Source organism: Ranitomeya imitator, chromosome 6 (genome assembly GCF_032444005.1).
Source record: "Ranitomeya imitator isolate aRanImi1 chromosome 6, aRanImi1.pri, whole genome shotgun sequence".
In the NCBI taxonomy this organism is placed as follows: domain Eukaryota; kingdom Metazoa; phylum Chordata; class Amphibia; order Anura; family Dendrobatidae; genus Ranitomeya; species Ranitomeya imitator.
This window is the reverse complement of record NC_091287.1, coordinates 574,540,749-574,566,987: the sequence shown is the minus strand read 5'-3', so window position 1 is coordinate 574,566,987 and position 26,239 is coordinate 574,540,749. Positions and strand designations below refer to the sequence as shown.

The 26,239-nt window shown below is 48.9% G+C and overlaps 1 protein-coding gene across 8 annotated transcripts in view; it reads right to left on the bottom strand.

Moving 5' to 3' along the window:
• Nucleotides 1-26,239, bottom strand: part of MROH1 (maestro heat like repeat family member 1) — a 196,109-nt gene that overhangs the window by 44,936 nt on the left and 124,934 nt on the right. For all 8 annotated transcript variants that reach the window (XM_069732170.1, XM_069732167.1, XM_069732165.1 and 5 more), the window contains 4 exons: nucleotides 25,494-25,629; nucleotides 4,657-4,769; nucleotides 2,471-2,623; nucleotides 2,233-2,387 (listed from right to left, as the gene is read on the bottom strand). In XM_069732170.1, coding sequence (XP_069588271.1) covers nucleotides 2,233-2,387; nucleotides 2,471-2,623; nucleotides 4,657-4,769; nucleotides 25,494-25,629 — 557 coding nt within the window. The remainder of the gene's footprint in view (nucleotides 1-2,232; nucleotides 2,388-2,470; nucleotides 2,624-4,656; nucleotides 4,770-25,493; nucleotides 25,630-26,239) is intronic.

Here is a 26,239-nt window from a genome sequence, read left to right as displayed (position 1 = left end):
GTCCAGAGAGGAAGGAAGGGGGGACGGAAGGGGCCCAGAGAGGAAGGAAAGGGGGGACAGGAGGGGCACAGAGAGGAAGGAAGGGGGGACAGGAGGGGTCCAGAGAGAATGAGGAAGGAAGGAAGGAAGGAAGGGCCCAGGGAGGAAGGGGGGACAGGAGGGGTCCAGAGAGGAAGGAAGGGGGGACGGAAGGGGCCCAGAGAGGAAGGAAGGGGGGGACATGAGGGGCACAGAGAGGAAGGAAGGGGGGACAGGTGGGGTCCAGAGAGGAAGGAAGGGGGGGCAGGAGGGGTCCAGAGAGGAAGGAAGGAAGGAAGGGGGGACCAGAGGGGCCAAGAGAGGAAGGAAGGGGGGACAGGAGAGACACAGAGAGGAAGGAGGGAAGGAAGGAAGGAAGGAAAGGAAGGGGGGACAGGAGGGACCCAGAGAGGAAGGAAGGGAGGACAGGAGGGGCACAGGTAGGAAGGATAGAAGGGAGGGGCCAAGAGAGGAAGGAAGGGGGGACAGGAGAGGCCCAGAGAGGAAGGAAGGAAGGAAAGGAAGGGCCCAGGAAGGAAGGGGGGACAGGAGGGGTCCAGAGAGGAAGGAAGGGGGGACGGAAGGGGCCCAGAGAGGAAGGAAGGGGGGGGACAGGAGGGGCACAGAGAGGAAGGAAGGAAGGGGGGACAGGAGGGGTCCAGAGAGGAAGGAAGGAAGGGCCCAGGGAGGAAGGGGGGACAGGAGAGGCCCAGAGAGGAAGGAAGGAAGGAAGGAAAGAAAGGGCCCAGGGAGGAAGGGGGGACAGGAGGGGTCCAGAGAGGAAGGAAGGGGGGACGGAAGGGGCCCAGAGAGGAAGGAAGGAAGGGGGGACAGAAGGGGTCCAGAGAGGAAGGAAGGAAGGAAAGGAAGGGCCCAGGCAGGAAGGGGGGGACAGGAGGGGTCCAGAGAGGAAGGAAGGGGGGACGGAAGGAAGGAAGGAAGGAAGGAAAGGAAGGGCCCAGGGAGGAAGGGGGGACAGGAGGGGTCCAGAGAGGAAGGAAGGGGGGACGGAAGGGGCCCAGAGAGGAAGGAAAGGGGGGACAGGAGGGGCACAGAGAGGAAGGAAGGAAGGAAGGGGGGACAGAGAGAATGAGGAAGGAAAGAATGAAGGAAGGAAAGGAAGGGCCCAGGGAGGAAGGGGGGAGAGGAGAGGTCCAGAGAGGAAGGAAGGGGGGACTAAAGGGGCCCAGAGAGGAAGGAAGGGCAGACGGGAGGGGCCTAGAGAGGAAGAAAGGGGGAACGGGAGGGTCCCAGAGAGGAAGGAAGGAAGGGGGGACAGGAGGGGCCCAGAGAGGGAGGAAGGAAGGAAGGATGGGGAGACAGGAGGGGTCCAGAGAGCAAATAAGAAAGGGGGGACAGGAGGGGCCCAGAGAGGAAGGAAGGGGGGAAAGGAGGGACCCAGAGAGGAAGAAAGGGGGGTCAGGAGGGGTCCAGAGATGAAGGAAGGGGGGGACGGGAGGGGCCCAGAGAGGAAGGAAGGGGGGACCAGGAGGGGCCCAGAAGGGGGGAAAAAAAAGAAAGAAAGGAAGGGGCACAAGAGGGGCCAAGAGAGGAAGAAAGGGGCACAGGAAGGGTCCAGAGAGGAAGGGGGGGCCCAGAGAGGAAGGAAGGAAGGAAGGGAGGAAAGGAGGGGCCCAGAGAGAGAAGGAGGGAGGAAGGAAGGGGGGACAGGAGGGGCACAGGAAGGAAGGAGGGAACAGGAGGGGCACAGAGAGGAAGGAGGGGGGGAGGAGGAGAAGCCCAGAGAGGAAGGAAGGGGGGGGGGACACGAGGAGCCCAGACAGGAAGGAAGGGGGGACAGGAGAAGCCCAGAGAGGAATGAAGGGGAGGCAGGAGAATCCTAGAAGGGAATGGGGACAGGAGGGGCCCAGAGAGGAAGGAAGGAAGGGGGGACAGGAGGGGCCCAGAGAGGAAGGAAGGAAGGGGGGACAGGAGGGGCCCAGAGATGAAAGAGCGGAGGCATGATTGGCCCAGGTAGGAAAGGGGGTGTAAAAGGAGAAGCCCAGAGAGGAAATGGGTGGTAGAGGTAATAGGAGAAGCCCAAAGAGGAAAGGAGGGGGGTACAGGTGGGGACCAGATAAGAAAGAGTGGACAGGAGGGGCATGCGGGGTGGCGACAGGCTCAGAGGCTGACAGAGGTCAGGGGAGGCTCAGAGGACACTTTCATATGTTTGATCTCTCGTGAAACCTGTAGATGGGTGGAGTCGACCATTACCTGTCGTAAGGTACAGGGCAGGACAGGAGGCTGGACACCACGGCCTTCACATGTTGTGTGGCCAGTATGTACACGGTCTGTACAGCTGCCTTCCTGACGTGCTCCTCAGGGGTCTCCTCCAGCTGCTCCTGAACTCGCAGAATTATCTCCGGGACCTTGGAGGAAAAGCATCAGTCTATCATTTTTAGATAACACTGGATGGGTGTCAGGGGCCGCAGCTCCGCAGAGCTGACCTTACCTTGGAAAGCAGGATGGCCCCCCGATCCTTCAGCAGGGAATTGATCATCACAGTGGCAGCTCTGGAGCAATTGGCATCAGGATCGGAGAGACCCTCGAAGGTGATGAAGAGGAGACTGGTGAGCTGCTCCGGGGGAAGGCGCTTCCCGATGATCTGAGGAGACACCACCGTATCTGACATCGCAAGAGCCTTGGAGAACCAGAGATGGCCCACGCCGCCCCATAGTGACAGACGGCCCACACGCCAATCCTGCACCCTAATGACAATGCCCAAGCTGTTCCCTGAACCCTTTTGAGAGATGGCTTAAGCCGCCCCCTTGTGATAGCCAGCCCAAGCTTATCCCGCCCACTAGCGGCAAAGAGACCACCCAGACTGACCACACCTCCAAGTTATCAACGCCAACCAAGCCCCTAGTGTCAAACAGACGTCCCACGCCGACCTTGCAACAGCCCACAGACCCATAAATGGCCCACCCCAACCCCCGCCCCATAGTGATAGACACATAACCCATGCAGACCCAGAGACAATCCACTCTGCCCCTGCCCCTAGTGAGACACATGACTGATGCAGCTCCCTAGTGACCAAGAGACTGACCACCCTGACCCCGCCTATCACAGAGAGATGGCCCACCCTGACCCATCCTCCTTTCGCAGAGACTGCCCACCCTGACCCCGCCTATCGCAGAGAGACGGCCCACCCTGACCCCGCCTCCTATCACAGAGAGACGGTGTGATGAAGGAGCCGCCGCCATCTTGGACGGGCATACTAACAGAGATTGGCGAGAATCCATTTTGTCTCCTGGTCACAGGTCTGCAGAGAGGAACGCTCCTGGCCCCCACCTATTCTCATGAATAAAGTTCCTTTTAGCATGGTAATTAAGTCAAGCTCAGTGTAGCAGGCAGAAAGTACTTCAAAGCCAATGAGGAAGCCACAGCAGAAGGGGACTAGGAGGTGCTTGGGGGCTTAATTAAAACACGCATGTCAAGTGGCCACAGGATTCAAGTCTATTATGGCTTTCCAGTTGAACGTCTCCAACATGGAATCGTGAATTATGGACGCATCGTCTGAGGTTCAGGCTCATAAAAATATCCCCCTCGCCCTAAAGAAATTGCGCATCTGACAGTGCAATTCCCGAGTCTGTGGGAGGTCTGACACCTGAGATATGGAGATGAGCCTCCCACAGCGACCGAATGGGTCCGGCTTTGATCCCTGGGCGACCGGCGGAACCAACCTTGTGCGCCTGTGTACTGATCCAACCATCTTAAGAGCAGTTATTCCATATATTAGATATTGGGCACAGATTTGCAGTTAAGCTGAGGGGTGGAGATTGCTAGCCCACCCAGTTACGGGGGGGGGGGGAGGGGGGGGCATAGAAGGTTTAAGAGCTAAGGACACTTGGAGAGTGGGACTCACTCAACAGAAGAAGATGATGATGATGATAATCAAAAGAACATGGTATGCCAGCCAGAGGGGAGCAAGCACACGCTTACTGGAGGCTGCCCGGCAACTAAATTTTGGACCCGCGGAATGCTGAGCCCCCCGGCTTCCACAAGAGACCTTCAACCTGGTAAATTGACCTCCAGCTGTATACCTTTAAGCCTTGTATTATTATTGTTATATTGTACTCTGACTGTAATTCTTGATATATTTTGTCTGTATATTACTTGTAATTATCTAGTGCGCCCTTAAGACAATTAAATCATAAATTAATTTTGGGCTGATCCTTTTACTCTGATTGCGAATCTTAGAATACCCAGCGTGGGTAACAGGGCAGTCTCCCCGGCGGCCATTTGCTCTAGGTGCAGTTCCTTTACTGACCTGAGAGACAAAGGGGGCGCCGGAGAGCTGGACCTGTGTAGTGATGTCACGGATTGGTGACATAGGAGGAATCGGGGTTTCCTTCACAGACGGCCCACCCTGACCCCGCCTCCTATCACAGAGAAACGATCCAAGCTGACCCCCCTTCAAGTCACTGACACATGCGCCAAAGCTGATGCTGTGTCCTAGTGGCAGCGAGATGGCGCACTCTGACCCCGCCTACTATCGCAGAGACGGCTCACTCTGACTCCTCCTCCTACTATCGCAGAGAGACGGCCCATGCTGACTGCCACCATTATTACTCTTAAATGGCAGTATGGCCCCTCAAAAATAGTGACCCCTGAATCCCCCATAACCCCGTCTCTTACCATCGCAATTTCATAGCAAGTATGGAACAGGACATTAGAGTCGGGGTTCAGGAGGCCGCACCTCAACGTCTGCAGCTTCTCCACCTGGTCATCCTTGTGGTCAGGAGCAAAACCTGAAAATTTGAGACGTAGAAGTGACCCAAGAACCGAAGGAGAAAGGACAGCAGGGGGGGAAGAGACCCCAATATACAAGATGGAGACCAGACACAGGATGAGAGGACGGCACGGGGGGGGGGGGGTTTGGGGGAGAGACCCCAATATACAAGATGGAGACCAGACACAGGATGAGAGGATGTCACGGGGGGAGAGACCCCAATATACAAGATGGAGGGCAGACACAGGATGAGAGGACGGCACGGGGGTGGGGGGGGGGGGGGGGAGTTGGGGGGCTGAGAGACCCCAATATACAAGATGGAGACCAGACACAGGATGAGAGGACGGCACGGGGGGGGGGGGGGGGGTATTGGGAGACCCCAATATACAAGATGGAGACCAGACACAGGATTCGAGGATGGCAAGGTGGGGGGTGGGGTGGTTTTGGGGTTGAGAGACCCCAATATACAAGATGGAGACCAGACACAGGAAGAGAGGCCGACACGGGGGGGGGAGGTTTGGGGGTTGAGAGACCCCAATATACAAGATGGAGACCAGACACAGGATGAGAGGACAGCACGGGGGGGGGGGGGGGGGTTGAGAGACCCCAGTATACAAGATGGAGACCAGACACAGGATGAGAGGACGGCAACGGGGAAAGTGACCCCAATATACAAAATGGGGACCAGAAATACAGCGCTTTAAAACGTCTTCATACTCTGTAGTGAAATCTGTACAGGTATATGTATAGATGTATGACCAGCAGTAAATTAACATCTGTCTTAGACTGGTCTCCAGTCACCCCAGGAGGCTGGTCTAGAAATTTGACCTCCAGGTTGACTCTATAAATTAGGCCTTTACACATAGAAAGAGGTTCACAGATTGAGGGGCAGCCAAGCTGATGTGAGCCATTCCATATTCATCCCCCCCTCAGGGAGCAGAATGCCGGACTGCAAAGTTTAGATATTTCTGTATGTTTTCTCCCTGTATTTTTATAACTGTTTTGCATATTTGTATGTCACTTTTTATTTCCATATTTTTAGGTCTCTTATTGTAAGCACTGTACCTTTTCTATTAAAGCGTTTAACTTTAATAAGTTTGAACCTTGTATGCTCTAAAGAATCCATAGCCTTAGAGTGTGTGCTCCTGCTGGTTGGCAGACAGTAGTAGCATTTCTGGGACTCATCGCCCGTACATTCAGTGAGTGGTGGCAGCGTGTATGAGCGGGTGTGTGGTCTGTGTCGGGGGTGATTTATGCTCCTATTGCAGCATAGGACAGAGGCTGAATGCTGGACTGAGTGAGAGGAGATAGATTAACCCTTGCAAGTGCCACCCCAAGTCACATGCTGAGAAGCTGGTACATGACAATTCCATGAACTTTTCCACATTCTTTTTCTCGTTAGAGCCACAAACGTAAATGTATTTTTGTATTTCATTGGGATTTTCTCTGATACAAAGTAACAAGTATCAGTGACGAGTAAATGAAATGATTCTGGGTGCTCTTTGAAATATAAATCTGAATAATGTGAGCTGCATTTCAATCTCCCCTGAGTCAGTACTTTGTAGGAACATGTCACGATAATGTGAATATGCCATGATTCAGTATCTACCTAAAAGTACATGGCTTTTCAGACACACGCTGTGGGCTTTCTGACTCCCCTCTTCCCACTCTGCCTGTGTGTGTAATCCGAAACCCCTCACTTCCCTCCTCCCTCAAGAATTTATATGGCTTCAAAGTGAAAGTACAAGTAGGAGCACACGGGGAAAAAAATCAAAGGTTCTGTCCTTGCTAATGTAAATATCATAGCACCGATTAATGATAGAAGTGGGAAAAATACATTTTTGACATGGGCTTGGGTAGAGCCATCAGCCAGTGAGTTTTCTAGGTTCCAGAACCAGCACAACTGAGAAACAGATTACTACGGAATTGGGTCACCCAGCCACCCCATGTCTATACTTAATCTCTATGGCACGCTGAGCATAATGACATGGGTGTCGGCTTTCTACGAGGTTCTTACGCCAAGATATGTGGGATGATGATTTTTCATACTGCTAAGACAGGGGAGTATCCAGCCTCTAGGTGAGGTCACCACAGAGGGAGGGCTTTGGTTTTAGGCTAGGAAATAACTGAGCGAAGCAGCAAACTTCATGTGTCTTTTTCTGGGGTCTAGCTGCTATACAGGGGTGATGCATTTGGATATATACTCGACCACCCCCCACAGCACACGGTCGGCCATGAGATAAGATGACATAACGAAAAGTAAGCGATTTTTCAACCTTAATCCCATTTTATTTGTAATTGTATTGTACATATGATATTTGTCTTTATTACATCTTTTTATACCTCTGTAAACAATGCCTACTTTTTTTTTTTTTTTTTGAGTAAAATATAAAATTACTAGCTTGTCTCCCATACTCTATAACGTACGGTCGCATCCTCTGAAGTGAATTACGCTACTAATCTAGGTTGGCTCCGGACCCGTTAATAATTACAAAATCGGAGCTGGTGGCAGCAGATTTTGTCCTGTGCAATTACGAGGCTTGGTAGCGACCGGCAGCGTTGATAATTATTGTTCCCGCCTGAGTGGGAGTAGTTATATCGCCCTCGCTGCAGCGTGCCCAATAGCCAGTATATAGCAGGCAGCCTTTCTGGCGACCAATTATCCTACGTGCAGTACCCGGTCTGACCTGAGGGTAAGGGGGCGCCAGAGAGCTGCAAGTTCCAAACCGCAACTGGGAAGTGGGATATGGATAAATCACCTTCAGAAAGAACCAGGGGCAACCAAACAACCCCGGTCCATGACAAATTGGTGTGAGTGGTGGGGATGATAAAGGTATCCTCCCCATGAACCGTGACATATTGGTGGCAGCGCGGTGGGATTCTTGACAGACCACCTTTCTGTATTTCCTGTTGCAGTCTTTTGTGGTCCGTCTCTCTATATTTCTCTGGTCTTTTGGGATCTGTCTCTCCCCCTTTCTCTGCAGTCTTTTGGGGTCCGTCTCTCCCCCCTGTTGTGAATTCTGTGGTCAAGCTCCCTCCTGTGGTCATGAGTGGTACTTCGGCTGGTTCTGTCTATGAGCTTCCTCTGGTGGATGTGAGTGGGGCTGCGGCTTCTGAGTTTCCTTCCTCAGGTGACGAGGTTAAGTCGTTAGGTGCTGCTCTATTTAACTCCACCTAGTTCTTTGTTCCTGGCCTCCAGTCAATGTTCCAGTATTGGTCTTGCTCTCTCTTGGATCGTTCTTGTGGCCTGTCTGCCCTGCATAAGCTAAGTTTTGCTTGTTACTTTTGTTTGCTATTTTTTCTGTCCAGCTTGCTATATTGGTTTTTCTTGCTTGCTGGAAGCTCTGAGACGCAGACGGAGCACCTCCGTACCGTTAGTCGGTGCGGAGGGTCTTTTTGCGCCCTCTGCGTGGTTGTTTGTAGGTTTTTGTGCTGACCGCAAAGCTATCTTTCCTATCCTCGGTCTATTCAGTAAGTCGGGCCTCACTTTGCTAAATCTATTTAATCTCTGTGTTTGTATTTTCATCTTTACTCACAGTCATTATATGTGGGGGGCTGCCTTTTCCTTTGGGGAATTTCTCTGAGGCAAGGTAGGCCTATTTTTCTATCTTCAGGGCTAGCTAGTTTCTCAGGCTGTGCCCGAGGCGCCTAGGTCTGGTAAGGAGCTCTCCACGGCTACCTCTAGTGTGGTATGATAGGATTAGGGATTGCGGTCAGCAGAGTTCCCACGTCTCAGAGCTCGTCCTATGTTATTAGTAACTATCTGTCATGATCCCAATGGCAGGGGATCACAAAAGGACAAGCACAAAAACCAAACAAGCTCTAGGGTGATGGAACCTGAGCTGACCGCGATCCTGAACCTAAACACACAACTAGCAGTAGCCGGGGAACGTGCCTACGATGATTCCTAGACGTCTCGCGCCAGCCGAAGGATTAACTTCCCCTATTAGAAGAAACACAGACCTCACTTGCCTCCAGAGAAACACCCCACAGAAATAGCAGCCCCCCACATGTAATAACGGTGAAATGAGAGGAAAGCACATACGTAGTTATGAAAATAGAATCAGCAAAAATGAGGCCCGCTAAAGCTAGATAGCAGAGGATACAAAAGTGAACTGCGCGGTCAGCGAAAAACCCTTCAAAAAACCATCCTGAAATTACTTGAACTCATGTGCCAACTCATGGAACATGAGGAGTAATTTCAGCCCACTAGAGCAACCAGCAGCAAGGAATCACATATCTGCAAGCTGGACTAAGACAAAAATAAAGCAAAACGTGGAACAGGAAGATCAAAACTTAGCTTGTCCTGAAGATAACAGACGCAGGGAGCAGAGGTAAAAAGACACGCGGATTACATTGATAGCCGGCGAGGAAATGACAAAAAAGCCAGGTTAAATAGGAAACTCCCATAACCTGATGGAACAGGTGGACACCAGAGACCGCAGAGAACACAAGTCACCCAGTACCATCAGTAACCACCAGAGGGAGCCCAAAAACAGAACTCACAACAGTACCCCCCCTTGAGGAGGGGTCACCGAACCCTCACGAGAACCACCAGGGCGACCAGGATGAGACCTATGAAAAGCACGGACCAAATCGGCAGCATGAACATCAGAGGCAATCACCCAAGAATTATCCTCCTGACCATAACCCTTCCACTTGACCAAATACTGGAGTTTCCGTCTGGAAACACGAGAATCCAAGATCTTCTCCACAACATACTCCAATTCACCCTCCACCAGCACCGGAGCAGGAGGCTCAAGCGAAGGAACAACAGGTACCTCATACTTCCGCAACAACGACCGATGGAACACATTATGAATAGCAAACGATGCCGGGAGATCCAAACGAAACGACACAGGGTTAAGAATTTCCAAGATCCTATAGGGACCGATGAACCGAGGCTTAAACTTAGGAGAAGAGACCTTCATAGGAACAAAACGAGAAGACAACCACCTGTGGGGTACCGCAGGGGTCAGTATTGGGACCTGTTCTCTTCAACATATTCATTAATGATCTGGTAAAAGGTTTACACAGTAAAATATCGATATTTGCAGATGATACAAAACTATGTAAAGCAGTTAATACAAGAGAAGATAGTATTCTGCTACAGATGGATCTGGATAAGTTGGAAACTTGGGCTGAAAGGTGGCAGATGAGGTTTAACAATGATAAATGTAAGGTTATACACATGGGAAGAGGGAATCAATATCACCATTACACACTGAACGGGAAACCACTGGGTAAATCTGACAGGGAGAAGGACTTGGGGATCCTAGTTAATGATAAACTTACCTGGAGCAGCCAGTGCCAGGCAGCAGCTGCCAAGGCAAACAGGATCATGGGGTGCATTAAAAGAGGTCTGGATACACATGATGAGAGCATTATACTGCCTCTGTACAAATCCCTAGTTAGACCGCACATGGAGTACTGTGTCCAGTTTTGGGCACCGGTGCTCAGGAAGGATATAATGGAACTAGAGAGAGTACAAAGGAGGGCAACAAAATTAATAAAGGGGATGGGAGAACTACAATACCCAGATAGATTAGCGAAATTAGGATTATTTAGTCTAGAAAAAAGACGACTGAGGGGCGATCTAATAACCATGTATAAGTATATAAGGGGACAATACAAATATCTCGCTGAGGATCTGTTTATACCAAGGAAGGTGACGGGCACAAGGGGGCATTCTTTGCGTCTGGAGGAGAGAAGGTTTTTCCACCAACATAGAAGAGGATTCTTTACTGTTAGGGCAGTGAGAATCTGGAATTGCTTGCCTGAGGAGGTGGTGATGGCGAACTCAGTCGAGGGGTTCAAGAGATGCCTGGATGTCTTCCTGGAGCAGAACAATATTGTATCATACAATTATTAGGTTCTGTAGAAGGACGTAGATCTGGGTATTTATTATGATGGAATATAGGCTGAACTGGATGGACAAATGTCTTTTTTCGGCCTTACTAACTATGTTACTATGTTACACCAAGTCCCCAACAAGAAGTCGAGGACCCACGCGGCGACGGCGATTAGCAAACTGCTGAGCCCTCTCCTGGGACAACTTCAAATTGTCCACCACATGACTCCAAATCTGATGCAACCTATCCACCACCATGTCCACTCCAGGACAATCAGAAGGCTCCACCTGACCAGAGGAAAAACGAGGATGAAACCCCGAATTACAAAAGAAAGGAGAAACCAAGGTAGCAGAACTAGCCCGATTATTAAGGGCAAACTCGGCAAGCGGCAAAAAGGAAACCCAGTCATCTTGATCAGCAGAAACAAAACACCTTAAATAAGTTTCTAAAGTCTGATTAGTTCGTTCCGTCTGGCCATTCGTCTGGGGATGGAATGCAGACGAAAAGGACAAATCAATGCCCATCTTAGCACAGAACGTCCGCTAAAATCTAGACACAAACTGGGATCCCCTGTCAGAAACGATGTTCTCCGGAATGCCATGCAAACGGACCACGTTTTGAAAAAACAGAGGGACCAACTCAGAGGAGGAAGGTAACTTAGGCAAGGGTACCAGATGAACCATCTTAGAAAAGCGGTCACACACAACCCATGTGACGGACATTTTTTGAGAGACAGGGAGATCCGAAATAAAGTCCATGGAAATGTGCGTCCAAGGCCTCTTCGGAATAGGCAAAGGTGACAACAATCCACTGGCCCGAGAACAGCAAGGCTTAGCCCGAGCACAAACTCCACAAGACTGCACGAAAGAACGCACATCCCTCGACAAGGAAGGCCACCAAAAAGACCTGGCCACCAAGTCTCTAGTACCAAATATTCCAGGATGACCTGCCAACACAGAAGAATGGACCTCGGAGATGACTCTACTGGTCCAATTATCCGGAACAAACAGTCTTTCCAACGGACAACGATCAGGTTTCTCCGCCTGAAACTCCTGCAAAGCACGTCGCAAGTCTGGGGAGACAGCCGACAAAATCACCCCATCCCTAAGGATACCAGTGGGCTCAGAATTTCCAGGGGAGTCAGGCACAAAACTCCTAGAAAGAGCATCCGCCTTCACATTCTTTGAACCTGGCAGGTATGAAACCACAAAATTGAAAAGGGAGAAAAACAGTGACCAACGAGCCTGTCTAGGATTCAGACGCTTGGCAGACTCAAGGTACATCAGATTTTTGTGATCAGTCAAGACCACCACACGATGTCTAGCACCCTCAAGCCAATGACGCCACTCCTCAAATGCCCACTTCATGGCCAAAAGCTCCCGATTACCAACATCATAATTCCGTTCAGCGGGCGAAAATTTTCTAGAAAAGAACGCACATGGCTTCATCACTGAGCCATCGGAGCTTCTCTGTGACAAAACCGCCCCCGCTCCAATCTCGGAAGCATCAACCTCAACCTGAAAAGGAAGCAACGTATCTGGCTGACGCAACACAGGAGCAGAAGAAAACCGGCGCTTAAGTTCCTGAAAGGCCTCCACAGCCGCAGGAGACCAATCAGTAACATCAGCACCCTTTTTAGTCAAATCCGTCAAAGGCTTAACAACACTAGAAAAATTAGTTATGAAGCGACGATAAAAATTAGCAAAGCCCAAGAACTTCTGTAGACTCTTAAGAGATGTAGGCTGCGTCCAGTCACAAATAGCCTGAACCTTGACGGGATCCATCTCAATAGTAGAAGGGGAAAAAATACACCCCAAAAAAGAAATCTTCTGGACTCCAAAGAGACATTTAGAACCCTTTACAAACAAAGAATTGGCCCGCAGGACCTGAAACACCTTCCTGACCTGCTGAACATGAGACTCCCAGTCATCAGAAAAAACCAAAACATCATCCAAATACACGATAATAAATGTATCCAGATATTCACGGAAAATATCGTGCATAAAAGACTGGAAGACAGAAGGAGCATTAGAAAGTCCAAAAGGCATCACCAAATACTCGAAATGGCCCTCAGGCGTATTAAATGCGGTTTTCCACTCATCACCCTGCCTTATCCGCACAAGATTATACGCACCCCGAAGATCAATCTTAGTGAACCATTTAGCCCCCTTAATGCGAGCGAACAAATCAGTCAACAAAGGCAAAGGATACTGATATTTGACTGTAATCTTATTCAAAAGACGATAATCTATGCAAGGCCTCAAGGAACCATCTTTTTTGGCCACGAAAAAAAAAACCTGCTCCCAAACGGGACGAAGATGGACGGATATGTCCCTTTTCCAAGGACTCCTTAACATAATTCCGCATAGCAGTATGCTCTGGCACTGACAGATTGAACAAACGACCTTTAGGGAATTTACTGCCAGGAATCAAATCTATAGCACAATCGCAATCCCTGTGAGGAGGAAGCGAACTGAGCTTAGGCTCCTCAAAAACCTCCCGATAATCAGACAAAAATACAGGAATCTCAGAAGGAGTAGATGAAGCGATAGAAATCGGAGGTGCATCATCATGAACCCCCTGACATCCCCAGCTTAACACAGACATCGTTTTCCAGTCCAAGACTGGATTATGAGTTTGTAACCATGGCAGACCAAGCACTGAGACATCATGTAAATTATACAGTACCAGGAAGCGAATCACCTCCTGATGAACGGGAGTCATACGCATGGTCACTTGTGTCCAGTACTGAGGTTTATTCATAGCCAAAGGTGTAGAGTCAATTCCCTTCAAAGGAATAGGGACTTCCAGAGGCTCCAGACTAAACCCACAGCGATTGGCAAATGACCAATCCATAAGACTCAGGGCAGCGCCTGAATCCACATAGGCATCGACGGAAATGGATGATAATGAACAAATCAGAGTCACAGACAGAATGAACTTAGACTGTAAAGTACTAATGGCAACAGACTTATCAACCTTTTTTGTGCGTTTAGAGCATGCTGATATAACATGAGCTGAATCATCACAATAAAAACACAACCCATTTTTCCGCCTATAGTTTTGCCGTTCACTTCTGGACTGAATTCTATCACATTGCATTGTCTCAGGTGCCTGTTCAGAAGACACCGCCAAATGGTGCACAGGTTTGCGCTCCCGTAAACGCCGATCAATCTGAATAGCCATAGTCATGGACTCATTCAGACCTGTAGGCGCCGGGAACCCCACCATAACATCTTTAATGGCCTCAGAAAGGCCATCTCTGAATTTTGCAGCCAGAGCGCACTCATTCCACTGAGTAAGCACCGACCATTTCCGAAATTTCTGACAATATATTTCTGCTTCATCTTGCCCCTGAGAGAGAGCCAATAAAGCTTTTTCAGCCTGAATCTCTAGGTTAGGTTCCTCATAGAGCAAACCCAATGCCAGAAAAAACGCATCCACATTGAGCAACGCAGGATCCCCTGGTGCCAATGCAAATGCCCAATTCTGAGGGTCACCCCGCAGGAAAGATATAACAATCTTGACCTGCTGAGCAGGGTCTCCAGAGGAGCGAGATTTCAAGGAAAGAAACAACTTGCAATTGTTCCTAAAATTCAGAAAACTAGATCTATCTCCAGAAAAAAACTCTGGGATAGGAATTCTAGGTTCAGACATAGGCGTATGTACAACAAAATCTTGTATATTTTGAACCTTAGCAGCAAGATTATTCAGGCTGGAAGCCAAACTCTGGACGTCCATGATAAACAGCTGAGGTCAGAGCCATTCAAGGATTAAGAGGAGGAAAGAAGCAGCCAAGCTGCAATTAAGGCTAGGCAGCAAACACTGAGGAGGGGGAAAAAAAAAAAAAAACTTCCTCAGACTACTTTTCCTCCTATTTCAGCCAAAACGATGACCAATTTTTTTTTTTAGGCCGGCTATACTGTCATGATCCCAATGGCAGGGGATCACAAAAGGACAAGCACAAAAACCAAACAAGCTCTAGGGTGATGGAACCTGAGCTGACCGCGATCCTGAACCTAAACACACAACTAGCAGTAGCCGGGGAACGTGCCTACGATGATTCCTAGACGTCTCGCGCCAGCCGAAGGATTAACTTCCCCTATTAGAAGAAACACAGACCTCACTTGCCTCCAGAGAAACACCCCACAGAAATAGCAGCCCCCCACATGTAATAACGGTGAAATGAGAGGAAAGCACATACGTAGTTATGAAAATAGAATCAGCAAAAATGAGGCCCGCTAAAGCTAGATAGCAGAGGATACAAAAGTGAACTGCGCGGTCAGCGAAAAACCCTTCAAAAAACCATCCTGAAATTACTTGAACTCATGTGCCAACTCATGGAACATGAGGAGTAATTTCAGCCCACTAGAGCAACCAGCAGCAAGGAATCACATATCTGCAAGCTGGACTAAGACAAAAATAAAGCAAAACGTGGAACAGGAAGATCAAAACTTAGCTTGTCCTGAAGATAACAGACGCAGGGAGCAGAGGTAAAAAGACACGCTGATTACATTGATAGCCGGCGAGGAAATGACAAAAAAGCCAGGTTAAATAGGAAACTCCCATAACCTGATGGAACAGGTGGACACCAGAGACCGCAGAGAACACAAGTCACCCAGTACCATCAGTAACCACCAGAGGGAGCCCAAAAACAGAACTCACAACACTATCAGGTCACTTTGTGTGCTCTTAACCACTAGGTCCATTGTGGTTCTGAATCACCAGTTCATAACACCCCCCTTTCTCTGCAGTCTTCTGGGGTCTGTCTCTCCCCCTTTCTCTGCAGTCTTTTGGGGTCTGTCTCTCCACCTTTCTCTGCAGTCTTTTGGGGTCTGTCTCTCCCTCCTTTCTCTGCAGTCTTTTTGGGTCTGTCTCTCCCTCCTTTCTCTGCTGTCTTTTGGGGTCTGTCTCTCCCTCCTTTCTCTGTAGTCTTTTGGGGTCTGTCTCTCCAGCTTTCTCTGCAGTCTTTTGGAGTCTGTCTCCCACCTTTGTCTGCTGCAGTCTTTTGGGGGTCTGTCTCTCCATATTTCTCTGCAGTGTTTTGGAGTCTGTCTCCCACCTTTGTCTGCTGCAGTCTTTTGGGGGTCTGTCTCTCCATATTTCTCTGCAGTCTTTTGGAGTCTGTCTCCCACCTTTGTCTGCTGCAGTCTTTTGGGGGTCTGTCTCTCCATATTTCTCTGCAGTGTTTTGGGGTCTGACTCCCCAGCTTTTCTCCATCTAGGGGAGACATTTTGCCCCTTCTTTGCACATTTGCTCTTGTTCAGTGAGATTGACAACACAATGTGAAAATTGCTGATCACAGACGTCTCCATCTCACAGATTCTCTGAGATTTGGGTCTGGACCATGACTCGGATGTTCACACACATGAAGATGCTCTGATCTAAACCCTCCATTGTGGCTCTGGCAGGATGTTGAGGGTCATTGTCCACTGGAAGGCAAACCTACATGATTACCCTGTAATTAGCTTCATCCATCTTCCCATCACTTCTGGAGTATCTTCTCTGCCCCTGCTGAAGAAAAGCCTCCCCACAGCACGATGCTGCCACCACCATGTATGTCAGTCAGGTGGTGTTTTTCGGGTAATGTGCACAGTTAGTTTTCCTTCACACATAGCGTTTTTCATTTAGCCCAAAAATTCTCGTTTGATGTCATCTGAGCAGAGCCCTTCTTACATATGCTTGCTGTGTGCCCTACATGGAACTTCTTCTGGCTTCCACTATGACTTTTTTCTTGCTCCTCTTCCACAAAGGCAAGATTTGTGGAGTATACAACTAATAGTTGTCCTCTAGACAGATTCTCCTGTGAGCTGTGGATCTGCAGCTCCTCCAGCGATCATGGGTCTCTCGGCTGCTTCTATCATTAATGCGCTCCTTGCTTGGGATGTCAGGTTAGGTGGACAGCCATGTCTTGGTAGGTTTGCAGTTGTGCCATACTCTTTCCATGTTTGGATGATGGATTTATGCTCTGTGACATGTCCACAGCTTGGGCTATTTTCGATAGCCTAACCCTGTGTCACGCATCCCCACTCTGTGGTGTCACTAATTCGTCACGTATCCGCTCTCAGCACGTGACTTGGAGTTGTGCTTGCAAGGGTTAATCTATCTCCCCACTCTCAGTCCAACATTCAACCTCTGTCCTATGCTGTAATGGGAGCATAAATCACACACCGACCCAGGCCACACACCCGCTCATACACGCTGCCACCAATCATCGAACACATAGGCGATGAGTCCCAGAAATATTAATAATAATATTGTCTACCACTCATAAGGCTCACACACCTTAGGCTATGGATTCGCTAGAACATTCAAGGTTCAATTTGTTAAAGTTCATACTTTAATACAAAAAAGTTCAGTGCTTACACAGTAAGAAAAAGGTATAAAAATATGATAATAAAAACACATACAATTAAGGTAAAACAGTATAACAAACAGGAGAAAATTTACAGAAATCATCTAACTTGGTAGTCTGCTTTCTGCTCCCTGAGGGGGGGTGACTGTGGAGTTGGTGGAACACAGCTTCTCAGGCTGCCCTCATCATGTGAACACAATTCTAGGTATACAAGTCTAATTTATAGCTTTGGTCTGGAGGTCAGATTTCTAGACCAGCCCTTCAGGTTAATATCATAATTGCCTGTTTTTGATTGGACCACGGCCGCGCTACCAATGAATATATTATTGTCTCTTGAGATCCTTTGTGTAAACGTTTTCACAGAGATACTATCAGACCGTAATTGACATCTATATATTCATTAGTAGGGCGGCCGTGGCCAATCAAACAGACCGCAATTATGATATTAACCTGGGGGCCGGTCTAGAAACCTGACCTCAGGCCAAAATTATAAATTTAGGCTGCAGACAGAGAATTGTGTTCACATGTGAGGGCAGCCTGAAAAGCTGATGTGTTCCACCAACTCCATTCACCCCCTCAGGGAGCAGAAAGCAACTACCAGTTAGATAATTTCTGTAAGTTTTCTCCTGTTTATTTTGATACTGTTTTGCATAAGTTGTATGTCTTTTTATTATCATATTTTTATACCTTTTCTTATTGTAAGCACTGACCCTTTTGTTATTAAAGTATAAAAGTTTAACAAGTTGAACCTTGAATGTTCTAAAAGAATCCATAGCCTAAAGGTGTGTGAGCCTTATGAGTGATAGACATATTTGTATTAGTATTGTTAGTTCCGGGGACTCATCGCCCGTGTATTCGGTGAGTGGTGGCAGCGTGTATGAGAAGGTGTGTGGCCTGGGTCGGTGTGTGATTTATGCTCCCATTACAGCATAGGACAGAGGTTGAATGCTGGACTGAGAGTGGGGAGATAGATTAACCCTTGCAGGCACAACCCCAAGTCACATGTGAGAGCAGGTACGTGACGAATTAGTGACACCACGGAGTAGGGATCCGTGACACTATTAAATACACAAATCACCAAAAGACACATATAAAGTGAAACATATGCAGGAAAAAAGCAGGAATACCAGGAAACCACTAATTGCAACTGCCCGATTGTGCATACAAATCAATCTTTCTCTAAAGTGCTTGTGCAAATAGAATATAGCACCGGCAAGCTTGCCTCCCTCAAAAGAATATATAAAGTAACCTAGTCCAAGCAAAACCTCCGGGAGGAACAAGCACTTACAGCGGACAGAGACTAGAGGACCCTGGGCCTGGTGTTAGGAGACCCCGACGTGCGTTTCGCGTGTCCAATACACGCTTTTTCAAGGGGACATAATTGATATCTCTCTTCCAAGAGCTAGGAGGTGTCAAGTGTTAGCCTTTCTTCTTGGTCCTAGCCAGAACCCCTGGTGAAATTTGGAGACAGAAGTCTGCTTGTCTCAGGAAAATACACATTAACACCTGGGTGAGACCTGCCTTCAGGACAGATGTTACATTATCACTAGTCACACATATAACCCTAGACATATGTCACTACACACATATAGATATATAAATATTTCTCCACACCTCCCTCCCTATGAACGTGCATGGGGTTGACTTAAAGGTCAGCTCCTGAGCACGTATCTGGTTTTGCCCCACCTTGGCGAGATAGGCCATCAGCATTGCAATGATCGACTCCCTTCTTATGCTGAATTGTGAAATCATATTCCTGTAATATCAGACTACATCTAAGCAATTTCTCGTTGACCCCAACTACTCTGTTGAGCCAACGCAATAGGTTATGATCTGTGATAACGGTGAAGTTGCGCCCATAGAGGTATGGTTGCAGCTTCTGCAGAGCCCACACAATTGCCAAACATTCTTTTCAATGGCGGCATAAGCCACTTCCCTGGACTGGGGTACCTGCCAAAATCCCCTACTCAGGTCCATGTTGGTAAGGTTCGATGCTTTAGCTAGCTGCTCTAACAGCTCATCTATCCTTGGCATGGGGTAGACCTCACATGTAGGGTGGATAAAAATCAATGTTTTTTTTTTTTAAATAATTAAAAAAAAAAAAAAAAAAAAAAAATCGGATTTTTTTTATTTAAATCGGATTTTTTTCAATAAACTGCTTTTTGAGGAAAATATTTTACCATCCAAAGGTTCTTCCATCATGAGATAAAGCGGAGTTGTTTAACTCAGTAGAATAAAGGCTGTATATGTGTAACATTCACAATGCCATGCTCTTCCAGAGGTTTCTGTAGGATTAGTGGGCAGTTTCTCTCCTATATTATCACAGACGCTCGCTTTACTTACGCAGTTCTCAAAACTGAATTTGACTCCGCAGAGGTCCCAGCCTCTTCTTCACGGCAAAAATGTTACAACATGAACAGAGTTGAGAAAAAGACCTTAATCCTATTGTTCTACAAACCTATGAATACAGAATCAACCCCTTCAGTGCCAAGTCCAAGAAGTTAGACAATATGTTTCTGATTGTTTGGAGTGGAATAGATCTGCACAACACAAGAAGAATGTGAATCTAAGTGTGAGGAGGAGGAAGGGCAAGCAGACAAGAAAATGAAAGTGAAACTTTGAGCACAATACTGCAGCATAGCCACAGACAGATAAGTCTGGATCTGTTTGTGTGTACGATCTGAGGTTTATTACATTCTTTCCTTATAATGGCAGCAGGCCGTAAGAGACCCAGTTTGGGAATATTTTAATGAAGCTCCTTCGCCTATCGGTAAGGCAGGCATGCGTGCAAAATGCAAACGATGCAACAAAGAGATGCAAGGCCTGGTGGCGCGAATGAGGCAACATCATGAGAAGTGCGGTGATGAAGATTCATTTTCTTGTCTGCTTGCCCTTCCTCCTCCTCACACTTAGATTCGCATTCTTCTTGTGTTGTGCAGATCTATTCCACTCCAAACAATCAGAAACATATTGTCTAACTTCTTGGACTTGGCACTGAAGGGGTTGATTCTGTATTCATAGGTTTGTAGAACAATAGGATTAAGGTCTTTTTCTCAACTCTGTTCATGTTGTAACATTTTTGCCGTGAAGAAGAGGCTGGGACCTCTGCGGAGTCAAATTCAGTTAGGTAGAAACTTTGATTTAAATCACTGATTTAAATCAAGCCTTACTGACTAGTGATTTAAATCGTGATTTAAATCAGTTAGATTTAAATCAAATCCACCCTGCATGTAGTCAGTAAATTTAATTTCCTGTAGTCTACACAGAACCGGGTAGTACGGTCCTTTTTTGGGACAAGAACCACAGGCGAGGCCCAGGCACTCTGGGATTTTTGTATCACCTTGAGGTTCAGCATCTCCTCTACCTGTTCCCTCATGTGTGCCTTCACCTCTGCTGACACACGGTGTGCAGACTGCCGTACTGGGGGATTAGTACCAGTGTCCACATGGTGAACTGCTAAGTGTGTCCTCCCAGGCTCCCCTGTGAAGACTTCGGTGAACTCGCTGAGCGCCCCCATCAGCTCAGACCTCTGACTGGGGGATAGCTCAGGGTTAAACTCTGCTGACTCCAGGGACTCCATGTACTGAGTCCCGGCCCCCACATCTAATAACAGATCAGCCTCCCCCTCTTCAGGCCGGCTACAGACAGGTAAGACACAGGCCTCCCTGCCATGATGAGCCTTCAACATATTTACATGAAACACTTTCTGACGCTTTGCATGCTCATCTAGTGTCACCACATAATTAACATCATTCAGCCGCTTATGTACAGTGTATGGTCCCTCCCATGCAGCCTGCAATTTATTCTGTAACATAGGGACCAACACCCAAACCTTCTGCCCTTCCTCGTAGGCCCTTAGTCTGGCATTACGGTCGTACCAGACCTTCTGGTTGGTTTGGGCCTGGGCCACGTTCTCATGGGCCAGGTTGCTCAGTTTTTGCATTCTCTCTCTGAGCCGCAGGACATATTCGACCACTGAGACTCCAGTAGTTCTGGGGTCGTCCTCCCAACAGTCCTTAATCAAATCAAGTGGCCCCCTGACCCTCCTCCCATAGACCAGTTCAAAGGGGGAGAATCCAGTAGACGCCTGGGGTACCTCTCTGTAGGCAAACAGCAGATGGGGGAGGTACCGCTCCCAGTCTCTCCCTTCAGTCTCCACCAGCATTTTCAGCATTTGCTTTAATGTTCCATTGAAGCGCTCGCAGAGTCCGTTGGTTTGGGGATGACAGGCGCTGGCCACAAAATGCTGCACTTGTATTCTTTCACAGAGGCTTTCCATCAGATCAGACATGAACTGGGTTCCCTGATCGGTCAACATTTCCCTGGGGAAACCCACACGAGAGAACACAGTCAGTAAAGCATCCGCCACTTTGTCTGCTCGGATGGAGGATAGTGCCGCAGCTTCCGGGTATCGTGTAGCATAGTCCACCACTGTGAGGATGTACTTTTTGCCAGAGCTGCTAGGGATTGCAAGTGGCCCTATGATATCCACAGCCACTCGCTGGAAAGGTTCATCGATCACAGGCAGTGGTATCAATGGAGCTTTCTGTATATTCCCGGACTTTCCAACTCTCTGACAAACTACACATGATCGACAGTAATTGGCAATATCTGTCCCCATCTTGGGCCAATAGAAGTTATGTGTCAGGCGAGCTTTAGTCTTTTGTATTCCAAGGTGTCCGACCAAAGGAATTTCATGAGCAATCCTCAATAATTGTCCCCTAAATGGATAAGGGACGATCAGCCGCCGTTCATAGTCCCAAGATTCTGTAGTATCCGTGGGCATAGTCTCTGTATACAGTCTGCCCTGGTCCCAGTATACTCTCTCTTTGTCAGAAGCAACAGGGGGTCGGTCTGCAAGACATCTGAGCTCCTCCAGACTGACGTCTGTCTGCAGGGCCTCCTGGAAGCTCTGACTGTCAGCCTGCAGGCCCCGGCCTAGTGTGACTGCCAGGCCCTGGTCGGAAGCTGAGTTTTCAGTGTCTGTTATCAGGGACCTTGTTGGGTCTGCCATGTATGGAGGCTCCGGGACCACAGTATGGGCCTCCTGTTCTGGCAGTTCTGTCTGAGACTCATCCTCTAATCTCTGGGCCTGAGCCGCAGCCTGACTCCGGGTCACAGCTGCCACATAATTACAGTCCTGTGCATTGGGACATTTTCCCTCCTCGCACGGGATCCCAGGTGGGTCACTTTCTTCCACCTTCTCTGCATCATTTAATTGCAAGGGAGGAACATAGTGGTAACCATCCTCCCCAGGTCCGTGCCTAGCAACACATTGGTGGGAATAGCCCCTGATACTCCCACTTCTCTCAGTCCTTTCCCTGCTCCCCAGTCTAGGTACACACGGGCCATGTGCACGGCAGGGCTGACCCCTCCAATCCCTGTTATAGACATCGTCTTTCCTGGTATGATATCGGCAGGGGTTATCATGGCTGGGCGCACCAGGGTCACCTCTGCCTCAGTGTCCCTAAGGCCAATGGTGACTTTATTGCCAACAGTGACAGATTGACAGTTCTCATTTGCCCTCGTATCAGAGCCGACCACAAAGAGGACAGACGGTGGGGCACAGACGGCGTTGTGGTTGGGCGTTTCTCCCTATCAGGGCAGACAGCGCTAACATGTCCCACTTTGATGCAGGAGAAGTATCGGCGTGCATCGCTTAGAGCAGTGTTCTCCAACTCCAGTCCTCAAGGCCCACCAACAGGTCATGTTTTCAGGATTTCCTTAGTATTGCACAGGTGATTGAATGCTTGCCTGTCCAGGTGATGCAATTATCACCTGGGCAATACTAAGGAAATCCTGAAAACATGACCTGTTGGTGGCTCTTGAGGACTGGAGTAGGGGAACACTGGCCTAGAGAATGTCTATTTCCCGGGGCCCCATAGAAGGTGGGCTTGGATAGCACTGGTGATCGGCCGGCAGAGGGAGAAGGGTCCCCGTTTGGCTTTCCTCCCCTCCAGATGAATCCCGATGGCTTCCGCACCTCAGGCATCCTGTTAGCCACATAGCTGTCCGCAATCCTTGCAGCCTGATCCGCAGTTTGTGGCTCCCGATCACACACAAATTGTCGTACATCCGTGGGGAACATGTGAAGAAATTGATCCTTGACCATAAGATCCGTTAAGTCCTCAAAACTGTTGACAGACAGTCCCCTAATCCATTGGTGGAACGTGGTCCTCAAGGTGCTCACAACATCCACATAGCTGTCAGTTGATCCACGTTGTAGGTTCCGGAACTTTCTCCGATACACTTCTGGTGTCAGGTTGTATTTCCTGATCAGGGCCTCTTTTATGGCCTGATAGTTCCCATCTAGCTCTGGTGGGAGGCCAGCAAAAACTTCCAGGGCTTTGCCTCTCAACCCTGGGGTTAGATACTGCGCCCACTGCTCACGGGGTAGATGGTATTTCCTGCAGGTTTTTTCAAATCCCCACAGGAAAGTATCTAAGTCTGTATCCTACTCCTTCACAGGGAAGTTCTCAAGACGTGGTCTCCTTGGATTTATGTCCTGGGAGGCGGTGATCTGAGGACTGATACCGCTCTCTAGTTGAGCCATCTGAAGCTGGAAAGCTCCGTCCTCCTGGCGTTCTGCAGCAGCAGCCTGTCGGTACTGTAGAATCAGCTGCATGCGCAGATTGGGATCACTTGTTCCCAGCCGTTGTAAGTCCATTTGTAAAGTACAGTCCATAGGCTCCTCAGCACTGGCATTGCTGACATTTCCATCAGGCATCTCCGGTGCAAGAGCTGGCATTGCTGGGTCTCTCTGAGGTGGGCTCTCTCCTTGCCCAGATGTTCCAGCTTTGGTCTGGAGGTCAGGTTTCTAGACCAGCCCCTCAGGTTAATATCAGAATTGCCTGTTTTTGATTGGACCACGGCCGCGCTACCAATGAATATATAATTTTCTCTTGAGATCCTTTGTGTAAACGTTCTCACAGAGATACTATCAGGCCGTAATTGACATTCTTCTCCAAGAGCTAGGAGGTGTCAAGTGTTAAGCCCCCGTCACACACAGCGAGATCGCTAGCGAGATCGCTGCTGAGTCACAAGTTTTGTGACGCAACAGCGATCTCAGTAGCGATCTCGCTATGTGTGACACGTAGCAGCGATCAGGCCCCTGCTGTGAGATCGCTGGTCGTGTCGGAATGGCCTGGGCCATTTTTTGATCGTTGAGGTCCCGCTGGGTAGCACACATCGCTGTGTTTGACACCTTACCAACGACCTCGCTGACAGGACGTCCCATTGAATCATCATGAAATAGCATCGTTCTACAGGTCGCTACAGGTCGCTACAGTTCACCGCATCGCTGCTGCGTCGTTGGGGAGATCGCACTGTGTGACATCTCACCAGCGACCACATAGCGACGCTTGAGCGATCCCTGACAGGTCGTATCGTTGTCGGAATCGCTCAAGCGTCGCTATGTGTGACGGGGCCTTTACCCTTTCTTCTTGGTCCTAGCTAGACCCCCTGGTGAGATTTGGAGACAGAAGTCTGCTTGTCTCAGGAAAATACCTATTAACACCTGGGTGAGACCTGCAGCCTTCAGGACAGATGTTACTAGCCACACAATACCTATACATAGGTCACTGCACACACATTTCACCACACCCTGCTTTCCTCTTCGCCACAACTTTATCCCTGACCTGTCTGGTGAGCTCCATGCTTTTTATGATCCTGTTTCATCCCTTAAGTTCTCACACAAACCTCTGAGGCCTTCACAGAACAGCTGTAGTTATACAGAGAAGAAATCACACCCAGGGGGACACAATGAACTAATTAAGTGACTTCTGGGGGCGATCGGTCACTCAGGATGTTATTTAGGGGCATCCGACTACAGGGGCTGAATACTAATGCACAGTGTCACAATTTTCAAATGTATATTTTTACAATAATTAGTACACCTTGTATAATTCGCTTTTCACGTCACAAATACTTGTTGTTGATTAGTGTTTGTGTCACAGAAAGTCCGAATAAAATCCTGTAAGGCAGTGGGCACTGTAGATGGCAGAGGGGAAACCAGACACAGTATGAGAGCATGGCATAAGGGAGCTCTTTCCCTTATTTCCGTTATTAGGATGTTCCTAGACTCCAGGATTTATCCAATCCTTCGACACTTGGCCAGCAGCAGAGCTCTCCGAGTATGTGCCAGCAGTCAGGAGGGATGGGCCCTGTGACGCCATATTTAGTGATGAGCGAATATATTCGTTACTCGAGATTTCCCAGCATGCTCGGGTGTCCTCCGGGTATTTTTTGGTGCTCGGAGATTTAGTTTTTCTGAATGATTTACATCTGTTAGCCAGCATATGTACATGTGGGGGTTGCCTGGTTGCTAGGAAACCCCCACATGTACTTATGCTGGCTAACAGATGTAAATCATTCAGCTGCGGCATTAAAAACGAAAACTCCGAGCACCAAAAAATACTCGGAGGACCCCCGAGCGTGCTCGGGAAATACTGAGTAACAAGTATATTCGCTCATCACTAGCCATATTCCTATATGGTCAGAGGGGTGGCGGTGACTGGGAGGAGATGGTGTCGCTTACCTTCGTATCTCAGCTGGATGTACAGCAGGGCGTAGATGCAGTCCAGCGTGTGCTGCCGGATGGAGGCCAGAGAGTCCGAGCAGCGAGGGGACAACCGGCCCACCAGGATTCCCAGGTTATGGAATGTCACCACGCTCTGCGAGCCAAGGAGGTTGTGGTCAGTATCGGGAGACTACAACCCATAACATGCACAAGCCGTCACCAGAGTAGCAGTCTACCCAGTCATCTACAGAGCGGTGAGAAACAGAGGGGCTGGTGGGCAGAGAGGGGACATACATGAGATCCGAGTGCAGATGGCAGAGGGGATACCAGAGACCAGGAAACGATTGTTGGGTGGGATACCAGGAACACTGGCAAGGGTGACAAGGGAAAGGTGGGGGGGATATCAGAGACCAGGGAACGCGTGTAGGGTGGGATACCAGAGACACGGGCGTGGGTGATGGAGGGGAGGAGGAGGTGATACCAGAGACCAGGGAACAAGTGTTGGGTGGGATACCAGGAACACTGGAGTGGGTGACGAGGGAAAGGTGGGGGGGATATAAAAAAACCAGGGAACGAGAGTTGGGTGGGATACCAGGAACACTGGCATGGGTGACGGGGGGATATCAGAGACCAGGGAACGAGAGTTGGGTGGGATACCAGGAACACTGGCGTGGGTGACGGGGGGGTTATACAAGAGAACAGGGAACGCGTGTAGGGTGGGATACCAGAGACACGGGCGTGGGTGACGGAGGGGAGGAGGAGGT